Here is a 17430-nt window from a genome sequence, read left to right as displayed (position 1 = left end):
GTCAATAACGCCTGATCCGTTATGATAAAAAGAAACATTAAGACATTTCTAACATTATTATTACAAACGTGAGAGAAATTACTTTTTAATTGTCAATTTGCATTACTTTAGCACTATTTTCTTATGTCTTTAATGTGATTCGAGTAATTAATCAATTGATTAAAAAGTAATAATAAACATTGTGTTATTATTATATTAAAATTGTTGTTTTAAAGACGAATTTAATGTTTATGTTTATTATTCATCGGTATATTTTATAGATTTGCGAGCAAGTACAAGAAATAAATGATTTTCATATACTAAAAACTTCTGCATTGAATTATTTATATTAAATAAGATGAGATAATAATTTAACAAACAAATATTAAAAAAAATAGTCCATTAATTACTTTTTTATACATATTTATTTCTTAGCTTTCTTGTCTGTTGCTGCGAGTTTCGTTACATCATCGGGATTCTCGGCAGCATCTTTGACACGTTTCACTCTAATGCCAACTAACCTGGCATCAGCCCTGGCTTTACGGAGGGTAATATAAGCGCTGAACTTACGCTCCTCCTCGGTAATCACGCGAGCCTTTGCCTTGGCTGTGGTGGCCTGATGAAGTCCCTGTGGCATGACTTCTTTTACTTGAGAGGCTACTTTGCATTCCTCAGGCGTAGCTTCTCCCTTCTTGATCTGTGAATAAAATTGAATATTAATGTTGAAGAATCAACTATATAGTCAGACAAAATATTAATATATAGAATAATAAACTAATAAAGATATTTAAGTAAATAAGTGATTAAAGTTATTTGAATAGACTGTAACGATTAGTTTCAAAACAACAACTTTGGACATATATCACTGCACAACTAAGCACAATCATTGAAAAGTCACACTGTCAAACATATATATTTTCAATAAAGCTTTACTATTCCAAAATACACTGAACTTTTTGTAGTAAAAATAACTTGTTTCAAACTAGAAATTATTAAATATTCAAATGAGTAAACATACTTTCTTATCATTCAATGGAAACAAAATCAATTTGGATTGGTACTCCTTGAGTCTTAGTACGTTCTTTTGGAGAGACTCAACTGACTTGTTTCGTCTTCTTTTGTCAATAGAAATTCCAACTGATTTTGCAAAATTCTTGCAGAGACCAACAGTTTTTAACTCCGTATTAGTAAATCCACGACCAAGTCTACTTTTAGCGTGATAGCGGACCGTTGGAGAATGCACCAACGGTTTTAGCAGCTTGACTGGACTAAAAGGAAGATATTTGAAATAAAATAATGAGAAACGATCTAAACCTTTTTTAGTTTTGTGGTAAATGTCAGTCTTCAAGCATACCGTGGAGCAACTGTTCGGGCTTTCTTGACGCGATTTGTCTTCCTTCTGTATTTTTTGGCTGGCTGATTGAACGAAGTTTTGACAAATCGTTGCCAATCCTTATGGCCATTTGGAATCATATTATTCCGCTTACCCATTTTGTAGCTGTCGATGAAAGAGAATAAGTAATTTACTGATAAGTACTACTGTATCTCATGTTGCACTGTTCAAGAATTACGCGCAAACAATTGTCAACAAATAAAAATTAATTTCACTGAACAGTTATTACAATAAAAGACGAATTAAATAATTTTTTACAAAAAACACTTTTGGCTTAATGTAAATATGCTGCTATAACCTTGAAATAACATGACAATTTAATAATTAATTGCAAACAAAATATCAATTCAAGCCCTAAAACCAGCTATGGTGAAATAAACTAAAATAAACGAACAGCTGTTTATGATGAACTATACGGTGGTATTTTGGCGACGGCAGTGATTATTTACGATTCATTTTTCAAAAAACTATCCTTACCAGGGCTTTTCGCGAACACGAGAAAGATTGTATGTACATACCAGATCTGATTGTACCAGCTCATATACTACGCCGGCAGCTATTCGCGGAACATTGAGCAACTATTATCTGAGCCTGGTAATTTTGAAAATTGATATTAATCTTTTTTATTGTAACTAATGATTCAAGCTGATATATTATTGAAGGATAATGGATAATGTCCTTTTTTTCAACGCATTAAAAGCGTACATAAATTTAACGGTACGACACATGTTCGGGAAAGAATTTCTCGTTTCGTGTACCTTTCCATCCTCGCTTCACTCGGGCGTAAACGCCACACGAGACAAGCATCTACTCTACTTTCCCTTTATCGTAATTTACTAGTTCACAGTACGTCAAAAGTCATGACTGCTATTGGGATTGAGGCTTTGGGCCGAATCGTTTAAAGACCCCGGTCCCATAGCTACGTATGAATGCGGACGGATACGGACGCGAATCGCAACTCTAGTAACATCACTAAAAATATCTAGTTCGATTATTTAGTACCAACACTACCGGTAGTGAGCAAAAGTAACTGTTGTTTAAAACTGTAGCGCCGAACGTACCACATTTAATGAACGCTTATCTAACCTTTACATTATTGCAGTCTATAAGATGGCAAATGATAGAGAATTGATAGACTTTCAACTACAATTAGTGGAATTAGGTCTTAATTTTATGGAAGTACTTGAATATATGAGAAGAAGAAGAAAAAATATATGAATGATATGTATTAATCATCCCAAAAGCTTTTTTTACATTAGCATACTCATCAATAAGCAATATTCATGAGAATTTGAAAAGTAAATTGTAGACCTGACATTTGAACATTAAATGTGGTGTACGTTCGGCGCTACAGTTTTAAACAACGTTACATACTTTTGCTCACTACCGGTAGTGTTGGTACTAAATAATAGAACTAGATATTTTTAGTGATGTTACTAGAGTTGCGATTCGCGTCCGTATCCGTCCACATTCATACGTAGCTATGGGACCGGGGCATGGAGACAGTCTCCATGGACCGGGGTCTGGTTGACAGAGCTATTTGATTTGATCCAAGCAGTGGTAATTTCTATTATTTCTGAAACACCGGGAGGAAATAATTGAATTTTATTCAAATTACATTACACTGATTGATTAAATAGCGCAATGAGGTACAGCATATTATCAATATTCAAATATTCCTTGAAAATCCGAAATATTCCAAGTAACATTTTCTCAAGACAAGCATCGAGTGGTCTAAGACTTTGGGTAAGGTTATGTTTTATTTTTAAAAATAAAAACAAAAGCTATTCTGTGCAAAATTACAATTATTGAAATTATGACATTAATTTGATTTAATTTTTATTAAATCAGAATGTAGAACTTACCACAGAGTACAAACATGAGGTTGAAAAATATTGGAAAGAAAAAATTCATAAAATTAATAACAATGCAGGATCAGTAAAATTCAAAGATAATTTTTACGTTTTATCAATGTTCCCATATCCATCAGGATCACTTCACATGGGGCATGTAAGAGTTTATGCAATTAGTGATACTGTTGCCAGATTTTACAGAATGCAAGGTAAACCTAAATAACTTTCTTTTTAAGAATCTTAAAATAATAAGCATTTTGTAATAACTATAGGACTAAATGTCATTCATCCAATGGGTTGGGATGCATTTGGTTTACCTGCTGAAAATGCAGCTATCGAGAGGAAAGTTAATCCTGCAAATTGGACAGAAAAAAATATCAAAAACATGAAAGAGCAGCTGCATGAGTTAGGATGTACATTTGATGCTCACAGAGAATTAGCAACTTGCCACCCAGATTATTACAAATGGACTCAAGAACTTTTTCTTAAATTGTTTGAAAATGATCTGCTTTATCAAAAAGAAACATTTGTTAATTGGGATCCAGTAGATCAAACAGTACTTGCTGATGAGCAAGTTGACGAAAATTACAGATCTTGGCGATCAGGTGCTGTTGTTGAGAAAAGACTACTGAGACAGTGGTTTATTAAAACTACAGCATATGCAGAGTAAGCATCAATTGAACTTGAAAGGGACATATAAAAAAGTATTCAATCTAACAAATTATTTTGTTTTGTTTTTCAGATCATTATTAGAAGGCTTAAGAGATAGAATGTTGAAGGATTGGAAAGATATCATCAAAATACAGGAACACTGGATTGGTGAGTGCACAGGTACAAACATTGATTTTCAATTGATATCTGATATCTCTGGTTACCCGTCATTGTTAACTTTGTGGACTGATAAACCTGAGTTTATTGAGAATGCTAAGTTCTTGGCATTATCAAAGAATAATATTTTGGCTAATATTGAGAAATCTGACTCTAACAGTGTTATTAGGAAACTGAAAGCTAAAATTGTGAATCCTTTCACCAATGAAAAACTGCCAATATTTGTTACTGACACAGGTATGGTATTTTTAAGCTCCCAAAAATATATTTTTAAACATCAAATTATGGTGTAAATTCACGAATGGATTTTTTTTTATAGAATCTTTACCATACCCTGCCTTCAGAGACGATTATCTAGGCATTCCGTGTTCTGAAGTTGACATAGCATTTTGCGAAGCTAACAACATTAAATATGAAGTTCCACCGATCTATTCAGTTCAAGAGCTCCAAGAAAAACGACTTGATGTCCTCCGAATCGCGAAAAAATTAAAAATTGGTGGTTACTTAGTAAGCTCAAAATTAAGAGATTGGTTAATATCACGTCAGAGATACTGGGGAACCCCAATACCAATTGTTCATTGTGAAAATTGCGGTCCTCAACCAGTGCCCAGAGAGCAGTTACCAGTTGTACTTCCAGAACTAAGCAGATCATCCACAAGTCAAAGTTTGACTTTGAAAAATGCCGAGGATTGGATAAAAACTTCATGCCCCAAATGCAACGGTCCTGCAAAGCGAGAAACGGATACAATGGATACTTTTGTCGACAGCTCGTGGTATTTCATGAGGTACATCGATCCCAAAAATCAAAACCAAATGTTCTCCAAGGAAAATGCTTATCGTTATTTACCGGTAGATTTGTACGTTGGTGGCAAAGAACACGGTATTAACTTGAAAAATATCCATTTTTTTCAGAGTTTTGATAGATTGATAAATTATTAAAATTCAACTTGCAGCTGTACTTCATCTGTACTATGCTCGTTTCATCAATCACTTCCTTTATGATCTTGGGCTGGTCCCCACGAGAGAACCTTTCAAACAGCTTTTAGTTCAAGGAATGGTAATGGGTCAGTCATACTGCAATAAGGCTGGCAAATACTTGAAACCGCAGGATATCTTGATCTCAGACGATGGTTACGTTGAAAAGGAAACTGGAGAGCCTGTCGTTGCGACCTGGGAAAAGATGTCTAAATCTAAATATAACGGTGTCGATCCGACTAATATGTTCAAAGAGTACAGTGCTGATACTATTAGGTTATTGATGTTGGCTGATGTTGCGCCGACTTCTAATAGGCATTGGTCTAAAGACAGTTAGTCGATAAAATTTTTTGAAAAACTTTTAACACTGTTTATATATCGTGGTTTTGTTTGAAATTTACAGCATTTCCAGGCATTCTAAACTGGCAAAAGCGCCTCTGGCAAATGCTACGTGATTTCATCTCAGCTCGTCAGTCTCTTACACCAGCCGACTTGGAAACCCGTCCAAAAGACGTTAAATTCATCAAGGAAGACGACAACATGTTCGACAGCCGTAATTACTATGTACATGGAGTGACGTTCAACATCATAAGCTCACAGCAGTTAAGTGTGGCCATTTCAAAAATGCAGGGTCTTACTAATGACATTCGCAAAGCTTCAAAGCTCTGCATAGCTCGAAGTCGCGAATATGAACGTGCACTCGCCGTTCAAATTATTATGCTTGCACCGTTCGCGCCACATTTCGCCTCTGAATTGTGGGCTGGCTTTTGTATGGCTAAACATAGAATTGTAGATGATGGGGAAATTCAGTGGGATAAGGATGTTCTGGAACAACGCTGGCCGGAAGTTGATATGGAGTATAAGCTCAAAGTTCGCGTGAAGGTACGACTTGCAAATTTGTGAAGTTTTCTATTCTTTATTCAAATTTCTAAAATTATCCATTATAGGTGAACAATAAAGAACTTATGACACTGCGAGTGATGCGCCGGGACTTGGATGTGATGACGAAAGACGACGTCTTGCGGATAGTAATGCAGGAGCTCAAGTTTCAAAAGCAAATGAAAGACCGTAAGATCACCAAAGTTATTTATCGATCAGATATAGGCTGTGGAGCAAGCATTACAATAATTGCTAAGAAGATTCAGGAAGAGAGTTTGCCGCAGGAGGAAGCTTTATAGTTTGACGTTAAGTTATTTATGATTGTTTAAGTTGCTTTTTAATTTTTAGTTTAAGTTGTAATATATATGTAAATAAAAAGTATTGCTTATTGTAAAAAATGTAGATTTTACTTAGATTCAGTCATGCCGTTGTAACCGTTCTAGCGAAATGATTTTAAAAATTGCATGTAATCTACTGGAATTTGATAATTTTTTACTGGTAAAACAAATAATTAAGTAGCTCAAGATTTCTTTTTAAATGAAATTTTATTTACAAGTAGACGTACGGTTGTCTATTTTCTAATAGTTTTCTAGATTGTTGCTCTAGATTCGTAATAATCATTTGGCAATTTGCATTGTTAATAAACCTCGTAATTTAATCTCCTCTTCAATTCTAGTCTCAATGCTAACATTCTTTAGAAAAAAATAGATCTTATCATTTATATTGTCCTGATTGTCCTGATTTTTCCAGAAACACACAGGGTTCAAAGTAACATAAGAAAGACGTTATATCTTGTTTCATAGTGTGTAAATTCGATGTTTACGATAAATGCTTATTAATTAAGAGTTTTATTGTTTCGCCTACAGAATGCGCATTTGAAATATTCACGAATAAATAATTTTCGACGGAAATAGGAGGTAAAGTTTTTTCGCAGTACGAAAGAACATTATTACACGACGCGATAATATGTCATGGTAGTTTTCGTCTATTTTTATTTTAAACATTTCTTTTATTTAATTGAAGATAATTTTTGTACAAATATGTTAAATAAAATCACGTTCCCTTAATGTATTAGATTTATTAATATTAATTTGTAAAATATTTTATAATCTTTATAGAAAAAAATTGTTATAAGTTAAAAAATATTGTCACTGTGTTACGCAGTTACTCTGCCCAAAAATGATCAGTAGTAAATCTCACATTGCACAATATGGTCTTATTAACTCCTTTATGGCTATAAAGTTAAATGTAAATGTAAGTACTGAACTGTGTAAATCATTATAAAAATTTTATAATACTTACAATATTTACTGGACCTTTATAATTATTATGACGAAATGAATTCAAGAATTTCAAATAATATGTAGGAATCTGGTATTCTTTAGCACCTTCTATAATTCTATTCCTGCAATTAAAAATTTTGCATACATTTTTTATTCAATAAATCTCTAGCAGTTAGTGTTAATTATAAAAAGTGATAATTTTAGTTTTAATAAAATAGAATAGAACTTGCATGTATGCAAGGGAAGGTTGTCTTTCAGGAGGTAATTCATTTGGTTGGATATACTCGTCCGGTAATTGAGTTTGTTGGTAAGTTCTACACTCTACATCGTCACCATTTAAGGTTTGGACAGTAACATTTTTAACTAAATATATGCCAGCATCCACACCTTCTTGCTTATCCAAATTTGGCATATCCTTCATATCTATTTCCCAAATCACTCCCCAAACTTCAGAACTCCGACTTGGTACAATTGTTGCAGAACATCCATGCCAATTATCAGAATATCTTATGAAATCCAATCGATAATCCTATAGAAAAAATATAGAGGGTATTAATAAATCAATTATTGATAATAACTATATAAAATGGAAGTACAAACATCTATTTTTCCAATTCCTTTTTGTTTAGCTGATGGACTATTTTTGTGTATTCTGTCTGACTGCATATTACTGCCATATGAGAAGTACATGAATGATTTTTGAGCCATATTTGATTGTATTTGTTCACCATAAAACTGGACAAGTAATATTTCCTTTTAATTCTTCTTAATAATCTAAAATCTCAAATGGTATTAAAAACAATTGATTTAAATTATTATTAAAAGTACTTGAATAAGTAAAATAAACAACAAGAAAATGTTTGGTTATCAAAAAACATTTTAAATACAATAAAAAATAACCTATCCAGTTATAAATATTTAATATAATATTATGAGGCTTACAATTATCATGTATCACAAATTTGATAGCCACGTAATTAAAAGGACTATTAGACGTGGCACTAGTTAAAAAACGCACAACAATGCAAAATTTTTTTCAAAAACAAAAATTTCTTGAAACGTCATAGATCTAAGAACCACTAGGGACTTATTTCATCAATAAGCAACAACCATCACGTGATTAATTACCGGCTACTATCCCGCCAATCGAAAACAGCTGTTTGCCGGCCAATGAGGGAAAGGCATCTCAACAAAATAACCCGCGAAAAAGCATTACATACTATATATACATGTATATGCAGTAGATTGTACATACACAGTAAAGATGGCCTTTGTTGTGGTCGTTTGCGCCCATTCTTAGGTGATTTTTTAAGTAAATTATTATTATTCCGTTGATATTTTGTTTTCGAGAGTGTAGCATTTGATGAGATAAGAGCACAATGATTGTGGACGTTTTGCTACCGTCAGAGATCGCAAGACTTGTTTACGGTGAGTTTTGTATTTACTTTTTTGAGAAAATGCTAACCTCTCCTAAGCGTGACCTTTTTTTACGAAATTCTTTAAAGTTGATGTGATATTTAAATAAGAAAATACATTCGTGGCATTATTTAAACTTGAAAGTGAACGAAAGATGTCACACAGTTGCAAAGAAAGCAAAAGTTTCTTTGTATGTGTTGTTGATGTTTATATTTATTTAATCATTAAATACTACCACAAGCTTTTAAGAATAATGTTAATGAAATTATGATAAAAGTGGTTTAATAATGGTTTTATTTTAATACTTAATCATTTTTGTAGATCTGTAATTTTGAATATATTTTAATCATCTATTTTTCTTTACACAGGATATCTGTTGGAAGAAAAGTGTACAGAGTCAGCAAAAACTTTTTTAAATGAATCTCAGAACTTGTACGAATGTCGTAATTTTTTACAGTTTGGGAAGGCTATCCCAAGTCGTATTCATGGATATGCATTGTTGAATATGTTGGAAACATTTTGCTCAATCAATTCCATTGGTAGTCTAAATTCAATACAAGGATTAGTTATTAATTTAAATACAGTTATTAATTTAATAATTTTTTTCATTTTAGTACAAGATCAACTAACTCTTTTTGATAGTACACACAAAATAAGAAAATGTAATGATATTATTACTCAAATAAAGTTCCTATTGGAAGAGTGTAGAAATAAGACTCTTCACAGCACAAGTGAACCAGTTCAGGTATAACATGAAAAATTATACTTCTTAATAGTTTATTAAGATTGGATTGCATCACAATATATTTTACCTTTTTAAAAATTTTAGAGCATAAATACAGTTGTTAATGGGACCCCTTCAAAAATTTATAAAAAACGTCATTCTGGTAAAAATGAAAATGAATCAAATGTAGCAATACAATCTGATGATGGATATCAAACTGAAACCCCACCAGAATCTAGTTCATGTGTGTAAAAGAAATTACAGCAATTTTTATATATATTTTATTCAATGATTCTTATTATTATAAATACACTTTTGCAGTACACAATATCTCATCAGTAGAAGCTACACCACTTGAACATTTACCTGGATATACTGAAAATTTACAAAATACAAAATGTGAGACATCTCAGTCTATGACAGTCAAAACTCCAATAAAAACAACAAATAAGTTTATTCAAAGTCAACAGATTGTAAAAAACGTTACATCTCAAGCAGTACAAACTTTATTAAAAGATGCACAAACACAGGTTCATCAAGCTTCTCAAACAGAAAAGACATTTCAATCTCAAGAAGTGCAAACGTCAAAGGGAGAACCTGATAAATTAGTACCTAAGTTAATTGCAAATAGTATTCTCAAATTAACAAATAAGAATCATAAAGGATTTGAAGAAAATCTAAATAGATTGACCACTGATGTTTCAGTGATTCATGTACAGAATAATTTATCCAACTTTTTTGATCCTAAAAATTTAACGCCTGAAACTAATTTATGTAATGATTTGGAAAATTGTGGCAGTGATCAAGAGGTAATCAATTTAGATAACAATGAAGATCAAAACTATCTGGAATCTGCAAGACAAATCGATCCAGGAATTAAGGTATCTGAAGCGTGCATTGAAATCTTGGAAGTAAGTGTTACAAATTTTTGTCTACTTATTTATAATGCAACAATAATAAAAATATTTTATTTTCAGGATGTGCAATCTGAACTTCTGAGTAGGACAGAAATACATGAAAAGATAGCCAGCAATATCAATAAATCAATGAAACATACACAATTACAATCTATTCAAGAAAGCGGAAGTGACGGGACCGCTTCGTTTATAAATGAGCTAGATAAAATAGTTGGAACAGCTGTAGATATAACTGAAAACGATCCAATGTTCATTGAGTTGCTCAACTCTGTTATTCAACTTGATGACCATATATCGAGTTCGGAAGAAATTGAAATGGATATTGATAAGTAAGACAATTTATTTTATTAACAAACGGTATATGATTTACGGGTAGCTGTTGATATTATTATTTAAATAACATAATATCTAAAATTTTCTTCAGTTGTCAAAATCCTAATTTTGAAGAAAACATTTCTAATGAAAATGTAACCATTGCGGAAGAAATCAATCAATCTAATCCACAAGTTATTAATACTGATAGTATGAATATAACTCCAGTCATAGAAAGCGTACTACTTACTGAAAAATTAGAAATGATTAAAGAAGGCACCTCAACTCAAAATACAATCGTTCTTGAATCCGTTTGCGATGGGATATGTCTGGCTAATCAAAATACTACATCTAACCATATGCTAAATAATGTAGGTCTGGACGAGCAATGTCCAGTTAATGCAATGCAACCATCATTTTTTGACAAGAATTTTCTAAATTCTTCAGAGTTTTCAGACCATAAAAGGTCTACGCCTCTGAAACTTTTTACAGCGACACAAAATTATGATAGTAGCGAGTGGTTTTCAACTGAACCATTATTTTTGTCGAATACTGTTCCTATCAAAGAATCCATAGTTGTAGGCATGAATGGTAAATTTCTCTGAATAGAATTATTTATTACAAACAATCTTTTCTAATCAGTTTTAACTATAATTCTGCAATTCGTTATAGATATTCAAACTGCTACTGAAAATATCGTGAGTCCTGTCGATAGTTTTATATCGCCAATTATCAGCAAAGGTATTATATTAAAACTTTTCTTTGCATTAAAATTTTTGTATTGTCAATTTTGTATATTTTTCAGAGAACATTAAAATAGCGGAAAGAACATCGTTAATTTGTACAATTGAAAATTCTAAAACAGGTCAGAATGCGAAATTAATCTATTTACTATTTATGACAAAAAAAACGATGTTTATCATTTTAAAACTTTGTAATATTTTTTTAGATGATACTTTGCACACGCCAGACATTCCATCAGTAACAAAATCTTTCATTCCAATTATGCCAGTTCCAGTGCTTCCAGTCATGAACGTTCAATCAGGGAACAAAGCTCTTGATTTACCGAAAAATAATGACGGAGAAAACGTACCTTCAACCCTTCAAACATCGCCGAGATTTATTAGCATATCGTCGCTTGTCAAAAATACCGAATTCAACAGATACTTTAGCATTGAATCAATTACGGTTTCTCGAATGGAAAATACTGTCAATAGTGTACAAAATTCACCGACAGCACAAGAAATTGAAGTCGACGATTCGGTTGAATTTACAGAAAAAAGGTTTTCTCCGTGTTTAAAAATGTACAAAAAAACTGAAGATAACGCAGAGTCTGAAAAAAATAAAAGTAGTAATGGTACAGCAGTCAATAAAATTGAAGATTTTGAAGACTGTAAAATGAAAAATATTCAGAAGGTAATGTTAAACCCTGTTGTCAATCCATCAGCTAATGATATTGTTGCACAAACTACTGTAATTGAAGATAAAGAAACTTTAGAAGACGTACTGATTGGTGAAACTAATAAAAAAATTGAAAAAAATGAAGACGTAGCGTCAAAAGCTCAAAAAGTTGATATTAACAATGATATCAATGGAGATTCTACATTCAAGGATGTATCAAACACAGCTAATAATAAAACCAATAACAAGGTAGAAGATGATATAGAACAAATTATTAAAACTGTAGTCGGCGAAACCAATCAAATAAATAAATGTAGTGAAGAAAACAGTTCAGGTATGACAAATAAAATTCACAATCAGATGAATGTTATGACTAAGAATGTTCCAACATTAAATCAAACTGTAAATATAATAAATATTGAGCCAAAAGATCAAGTAGGATCAAATAAAAAAGAATCACTGAAAAGCTTGATCTGCAAAACTTTTGAACCGTATATCGACAAAAATAAAGATAATATTGCATCAAACTATAAGTAAGTTAAATAAGATTTTACATAATTTAACTCAACATCATTTACAATTTTTTCCTTTACAGCAACGAAGTCTTAACAAGAAATACGCCAAACATATTAGTAGAGGAACCGGCAAAGAGTCAAAGAAGGAGTCTATCCACACCGAAAAAACCGAATAGTCATATAAGGGCTCTAACTTTTGAAACACCAATTTATTCACGATCAGATAGTAAAATTAATGATATAACTCAATGCGCATCGTCTGAATCGGCAAAAAGAAATTTGAAAAGGTTACACGAGTCTTTTCAGTCGCCGCCTGTCATTCATTATGATACTGATAACCAAGTGCATGACAGTGGAGGTATAGCAATTAGTAAATTAGTTTATTTCATAAATATAAATTTTATTATTCAACCATATAATTTTAACCATGTTATTTTCAGTTTTACAAGCATCGACAGCAGTAGCTAATATAGTGGCTGAAAAAGAAAACTTGGGGGCTGAAAAGACATTTGGCGCAGATGGACAGTTATCAAAAGAGAAAGACATGAAAAAAGAAGATACTAAAAAAACATGGGATTGTGATTTAAGAATGCTTTGTCATACGTTAGAACCACCGATAGTAGAAATACCTGAAAGAAATTGCAAAATAAAATCTAAAGAAGAAGGTTTCATTAAGAAAAAGAAAAGAGGTAAATTTAAAACACCACGCAATGAGAAAAAAAGTCCATATAATAAAACATCAAAAATGATCGAAAAAAAGACGCCAAAGAAGATGAAAAAACATGGCAGAACAAGCGAGCATAAAGATCACAAAAGTAAGGTTGGCAGAGATAAAAATACTAAAGCTGAAAATAAATTGTCTGCGAAAGAATGTAAAGACATAAGCGCTCAAATCGAGAACAATTTGTTGTCTAACGATAAAACTGTGAGTAAAGATGAAATCAATAAGGTTAGCGATAAATTGTCTACGAAAGAATGTAAAGATATAAGCGCTCAAATTGAGAGTAATCTATTATCAAACAATAAAACTGTAAATAAAGAAATTAAGAAGGTTGATAATAGATTGTTTGTGAAAGAATGTAAAGATACATGTTCTCAAATTGGTTGTAATTTATTGTTAAATGAGAACGTTAAAGTTGAAATTAAGAGCAAAGATAATGAAAAATTACCCGTGAAAGAGAACACAAATATTTGCATAAAAAGCAACAAAAATTTAATAGAAAACCAAAACAAGAATGTTATAAACGAAGATAAAACTAATGTGAGATCAAATGAGAATAAGATCTTGCTTTACAACCAGAATAAAGTCACTGAAAATGATGGGAAGAAAGTTCGTAATAACGATAAAACGAATTCGTTATCTAGTAAAAGTGAAGAAAAGTCTAGTAAATTAGAAATCCATTTGAATAGGGAACTAAATAATGAAGAAGTTATAAACAATGTGAATAAAAATCAGCGAATAACAATGGATTTTAAAAAGACAGAAGTAGTTTCTAACATAAAAATAATTTCAACTCAATCCGAAAGTAAGAAATTTCTACCAATTGTCTCTAAAACAACCACAAAGAAAGATTCGCTTGAGTACCTTTTATCCGATAGTGTCAACGACGACGAAGCCTTCAACGATATGATGGAAACGAGTTCCGCGAACATACGGTATCACGAGAAGTTGCCAGAAGTCGGAAAGTCGTTCGATAAAAACATTGTGGAAAAAATGGTACAAGACGAACAAGCCATTGCGACTGTTTTGAAAGAAGCAGATAATGCCATTAATAACAAGTATAAATTAAATGAACAAGACTTTTTCCCCGAGACGAGTTTGATGACAGACGTAGATGAGTCAGAAGAAGAAAGCGAGATACAGCAGGAAGTTGTGCCATTAAAGAAAGATGAAAAATTTATCGATAAGAAGATTGTAGAAGCGAATAATCTGCAACCTGATAAGAAAAACGAAAACCAACAACAAAATAAAAAACACACCAAACTAAATGAAACTATTAATAAGGTAAGAAAATCAAATTCAAAGTAGTCGTACTACTTGTATAGCTGTTTTGATATTATTTTATTGTATTTTTTTAATTAATTGATTTTACGTGTATCATTAACAGGTTCCAAGCACCTTATCAAAACGAACAGTAGACTATGACTCGATCGAAGAGCAATTGAGCATTCTAACAAACACGGAAGTATCATCTGCTCATAAGGTGATCTACGATCAAGTACACAAAATAGAGGATGGCAAAGTTGTAAGTAAAAAGTATGCTCGCTTGAAAACTATCGATACAAATTTAGCCACAAGCAAGAAACTGACGTCAATGAGCAGCCACAAGATAGCGCTTGATTCGTCATCATTAATAAAAGGTGACGACTCGATGGAAATGCCACCAACTCCACAAATCGCTGATCCTGGTAGTAACAGTTGGATACCTTTAATTAAGGAAGATTCGAGGACTATTTCATGTTCTATATCTACGCCACTCGAATGCCCACCTACCCCAAAGATCTTTATTACACCGCAAAAAGACGAGGAAAAGACTATTACTCATGTTGTTCTTCAAGTAATTTAAATTGATTGAATTTCGTTTTATTTTAATTATGCACCGCGTAGTTTTTAAGTTTATAATTAATTTTGCAGAAAGCGAAAATTGTTCCATCCTATCATTTGACGCCGATAACTTTTGAAACCACGAAACAGCCAGAAGTCACAGAATTCAAGGTAGTTAAAGAACTTCTGAAGAAAACGTCACCAAAAAATCCCAGCGTGAGAAAAGAAGAAGAAAGTAAAACTGATACCAAAATGTCAAAATTCATAGATTCAAGTGACAGGGATGAAAGTTCATTTCGCTTGAATAGCGAAGACTCTGACAGTTCGTCATCGTCCGATAGCAGTGATTCTTCGTCCTCGTCGTCTGATGACGACGACGATGGTTTGATACAATTTCCAGGTAATATTAAACATGTCATTCGATAATTCATCTACATTTTCAGATTTATTAAAAAGTTTGATAAATTTCAGTGCTCGCAAAGGTGAAAGAAGACACTGAAGAAGTTAATTCAAATTTCGAAAAGAAACTACAGCCATTTATTTATGACGAACATATAGTAGCTGGAAACGAGATCATGTTCGTTGAACATGAAGAGGTTGTCATAGCACAAGAGTCGTCGCCTACAAAAGTATTTTCTATTCACAAAACCGACAAGGAGCTTGAAGAGGTTATTAAAGAGACTCCAGCGAAAGATGAGAATATGATTCCCGAGGAAGGAATTTTCGAGACACCCAACATCTCTAGACCACTAGACAATCCGACTAATCTTCATGCGAAAATTTCTCAAATCATGATTTTAAAAGAACAAGAAAATAGACGTCTCGAAGATCAGCAAAAGTTGAAAATAAGCAATAGCGCGCAGTGTTCGCCAAAAGATGAATTGGATAGTTACAAGCCACAAGTAAAATCTGCATCACAGGTAAAAAGTGTGATGATTGAGAAGAGCGAGGTCGAGGTAGCTAAAGCAATAGAGAGTATTACCAACGAAAAATTTAACGAGAGTCAGGACGAATTCAATGTAAGTAATGGATGCACTATTTTACCAGAGGTGGAACCAGTCGACCGGGTAAAAAAAAGTGAGCTCACCAAAGCGATTCAAAGTATTACTAACAATATTAAAGAAAAGAGCAACGAATCATTGAGCGACTATGACAATAGTTGCATTGGCGAATCAAATCTCGAACTAATTTGTAAAGATAATGAGGTTAAATCTGTGCATTGTGAGCTTAATATTGAAACATTGGCGGACGATTCACTTGGATTTGAAAACAGCGAAATTCAGAACACCGAGTTTCACATCATTTTTAACGAGGCAAATTATAAGAAAAAAAGGAGAACAGAGTTTTTCACTGATGATGAGATGACATTTACTCCGGCAGACGAAGACGGCAATATATTTGCTACAATTGCTCCTACTTGTGTCGATATTTTGCTTAATCTTGTACCTCCTAAGAAAAAATCAGGACCGAAAAAGAAAATTAAGGAAGAGGTCAAGGAAGAGGAAGAGGAGGAATTCGATGATGGGGATTCATCAGAAGATTTTATACCTACTAAGAATACTAGAGGTAAGAATAAAAAGTTCTATTGTAATCTGAGTTAAAAAAGTACTGTTTATTTTTAAAATTAAATGCTATAACTTAAAAATATTAAAATATGAAGTACTTTTTTCTCTTCTTAATTGATTTTCATGTATCCAACTAAGACTTTCCTTCAAATTAACTGTTTGTTTTTACTTGTAGGAGGTACAAAGCGTAAAAAGTTGACAGATCAGCCTAAATCAAGAAAACGAAAAAAGAACATGTTTATATACTGAACATCGGATACTGACAAATATTAAGCACTTAAGGTAAACCCTAAAGACTAAAGTTAACATCATAGGTAGTACACTTTTAAAAATACGGAGTATTATTTCGTGAGTTCTATCAATAAAAAGTTTTATTGCATCATTATTTTTATTTTATCAAAATAAAGCTAGAATCAAGTCACTTAATGTCAAATTTAAAATATTTAATCAAACCAGATGTTAAGTGATTTACAAAATATTTTGAAGATAGATAAATGTAATGATAAATAGAGAGAATATTGTTACTAGTCAGATATCAATTTTATAATTGTTATTTGTTTTCTTTCTCACAGAAAGTTTTTATACGTGAGACGTTTTGAAAATTTACAAGCAGGATTGTAAAATTTAGTTTTTATACTCTTTATTACTATGATATTTACGGTTTGGATTATATACAATTCATTACTCATTTTGGATTAATTTTATGTTATTCTGGGTAGTCTTGTTCATTACATGAAAGAGCAATAGCCCAATCAAAAATCCCGTTATAAAAAATCAAATCTGTTTCCGAGACGGATGATTTAATAATTTTAACATTAAGCAAGTGATATCAAGAGCTTTTCAGC

The 17430-nt window shown here is 32.2% G+C and overlaps 4 protein-coding genes across 11 annotated transcripts; 2 read left to right on the top strand and 2 right to left on the bottom strand.

Moving 5' to 3' along the window:
* Window positions 1-256: 256 nt before the first annotated feature.
* LOC131673551 (large ribosomal subunit protein eL13-like) lies at window positions 257-2268 on the bottom strand. 4 transcript variants are annotated; one of them, XM_058951617.1, is made up of 5 exons: window positions 2131-2256; window positions 1891-1963; window positions 1334-1477; window positions 998-1247; window positions 257-676 (listed from the first exon to the last, which is right to left on the bottom strand). In XM_058951617.1, exons 2-5 carry the CDS (start codon window positions 1911-1913, stop codon window positions 404-406), a joined length of 690 nt encoding a protein of 229 aa, XP_058807600.1. In that variant the 5' UTR covers window positions 1914-1963; window positions 2131-2256; the 3' UTR covers window positions 257-403. The 4 variants fall into 4 exon arrangements, with proteins under 4 accessions (XP_058807600.1, XP_058807601.1, XP_058807602.1 ...); XM_058951618.1 differs by lacking the exon at window positions 1891-1963 and having other exon boundaries at window positions 258-676; window positions 2131-2268; XM_058951619.1 differs by lacking the exon at window positions 2131-2256 and having other exon boundaries at window positions 259-676; window positions 1850-1899.
* A 554-nt stretch (window positions 2269-2822) lies between these two features.
* Window positions 2823-6345, top strand: LOC131673549 (probable leucine--tRNA ligase, mitochondrial). Of its 3 annotated transcripts, XM_058951612.1 has the most exons (9): window positions 2823-2932; window positions 3013-3118; window positions 3224-3434; window positions 3498-3891; window positions 3968-4290; window positions 4373-4933; window positions 5007-5360; window positions 5432-5910; window positions 5976-6345. In XM_058951612.1, the coding sequence occupies exons 2-9, from the start codon at window positions 3017-3019 to the stop codon at window positions 6204-6206; spliced, it is 2655 nt and encodes an 884-aa protein (XP_058807595.1). In that variant the 5' UTR covers window positions 2823-2932; window positions 3013-3016; the 3' UTR covers window positions 6207-6345. The 3 variants fall into 3 exon arrangements, with proteins under 3 accessions (XP_058807595.1, XP_058807594.1, XP_058807597.1); XM_058951611.1 differs by having other exon boundaries at window positions 2877-3118; XM_058951614.1 differs by lacking the exon at window positions 5976-6345 and having other exon boundaries at window positions 2877-3118; window positions 5432-5630; window positions 5822-5912.
* Window positions 6346-6944: 599 nt separating this feature from the next.
* On the bottom strand, window positions 6945-8278 carry LOC131673552 (gamma-glutamylcyclotransferase-like). Of its 3 annotated transcripts, none has more exons than XM_058951622.1 (5): window positions 8133-8278; window positions 7791-7971; window positions 7421-7719; window positions 7210-7312; window positions 6945-7141 (listed from the first exon to the last, which is right to left on the bottom strand). In XM_058951622.1, the coding sequence occupies exons 2-5, from the start codon at window positions 7896-7898 to the stop codon at window positions 7136-7138; spliced, it is 516 nt and encodes a 171-aa protein (XP_058807605.1). In that variant the 5' UTR covers window positions 7899-7971; window positions 8133-8278; the 3' UTR covers window positions 6945-7135. The 3 variants fall into 3 exon arrangements, with proteins under 3 accessions (XP_058807605.1, XP_058807606.1, XP_058807604.1); XM_058951623.1 differs by having other exon boundaries at window positions 7791-7964; XM_058951621.1 differs by having other exon boundaries at window positions 7791-7925.
* A 213-nt stretch (window positions 8279-8491) lies between these two features.
* Window positions 8492-17049, top strand: LOC131673568 (MATH and LRR domain-containing protein PFE0570w-like). Its single transcript, XM_058951658.1, has 16 exons — window positions 8492-8618; window positions 8975-9145; window positions 9221-9351; window positions 9436-9574; window positions 9652-10241; window positions 10308-10576; window positions 10672-11150; window positions 11232-11300; window positions 11365-11424; window positions 11509-12493; window positions 12556-12833; window positions 12916-14480; window positions 14584-15033; window positions 15111-15420; window positions 15492-16586; window positions 16761-17049. Exons 1-16 carry the CDS (start codon window positions 8570-8572, stop codon window positions 16832-16834), a joined length of 6714 nt encoding a protein of 2237 aa, XP_058807641.1. The 5' UTR covers window positions 8492-8569; the 3' UTR covers window positions 16835-17049.
* The last annotated feature ends 381 nt before the right edge of the window (window positions 17050-17430 follow it).

The sequence above is a fragment of the Phymastichus coffea genome, unplaced genomic scaffold (assembly GCF_024137745.1).
Source record: "Phymastichus coffea isolate CEN01 unplaced genomic scaffold, Cenicafe_Pcof_1.1 PCOF00184, whole genome shotgun sequence".
NCBI lineage: Eukaryota > Metazoa > Arthropoda > Insecta > Hymenoptera > Eulophidae > Phymastichus > Phymastichus coffea.
This window is presented reverse-complemented; position numbering and strand designations above follow the sequence as displayed.

Coding starts and splice junctions, on each gene's coding strand:
- LOC131673551 (XM_058951617.1), bottom strand. CDS start 1,913: ATGAGCTGGTACAATCAGATCTG. Junction 1,478..1,890: donor AGCTGGTACAATCAGATCTG/GTATGTACATAC, acceptor TTTCATCGACAG/CTACAAAATGGGTAAGCGGA. Junction 1,248..1,333: donor GCCCGAACAGTTGCTCCACG/GTATGCTTGAAG, acceptor TCTTCCTTTTAG/TCCAGTCAAGCTGCTAAAAC.
- LOC131673549 (XM_058951612.1), top strand. CDS start 3,017: ATGAGGTACAGCATATTATCAATATTCAAATATTCCTTGAAAATCCGA. Junction 3,892..3,967: donor AAAACTACAGCATATGCAGA/GTAAGCATCAAT, acceptor TTTGTTTTTCAG/ATCATTATTAGAAGGCTTAA. Junction 5,911..5,975: donor AGCTCAAAGTTCGCGTGAAG/GTACGACTTGCA, acceptor TATCCATTATAG/GTGAACAATAAAGAACTTAT.
- LOC131673552 (XM_058951621.1), bottom strand. Junction 7,720..7,790: donor AAGGAATTGGAAAAATAGAT/GTTTGTACTTCC, acceptor TTTTTTCTATAG/GATTATCGATTGGATTTCAT. Junction 7,313..7,420: donor CAACCTTCCCTTGCATACAT/GCAAGTTCTATT, acceptor TTTTAATTGCAG/GAATAGAATTATAGAAGGTG.
- LOC131673568 (XM_058951658.1), top strand. CDS start 8,570: ATGATTGTGGACGTTTTGCTACCGTCAGAGATCGCAAGACTTGTTTAC. Junction 9,146..9,220: donor TTGCTCAATCAATTCCATTG/GTAGTCTAAATT, acceptor TTTTCATTTTAG/TACAAGATCAACTAACTCTT. Junction 16,587..16,760: donor ACCTACTAAGAATACTAGAG/GTAAGAATAAAA, acceptor TTTTACTTGTAG/GAGGTACAAAGCGTAAAAAG.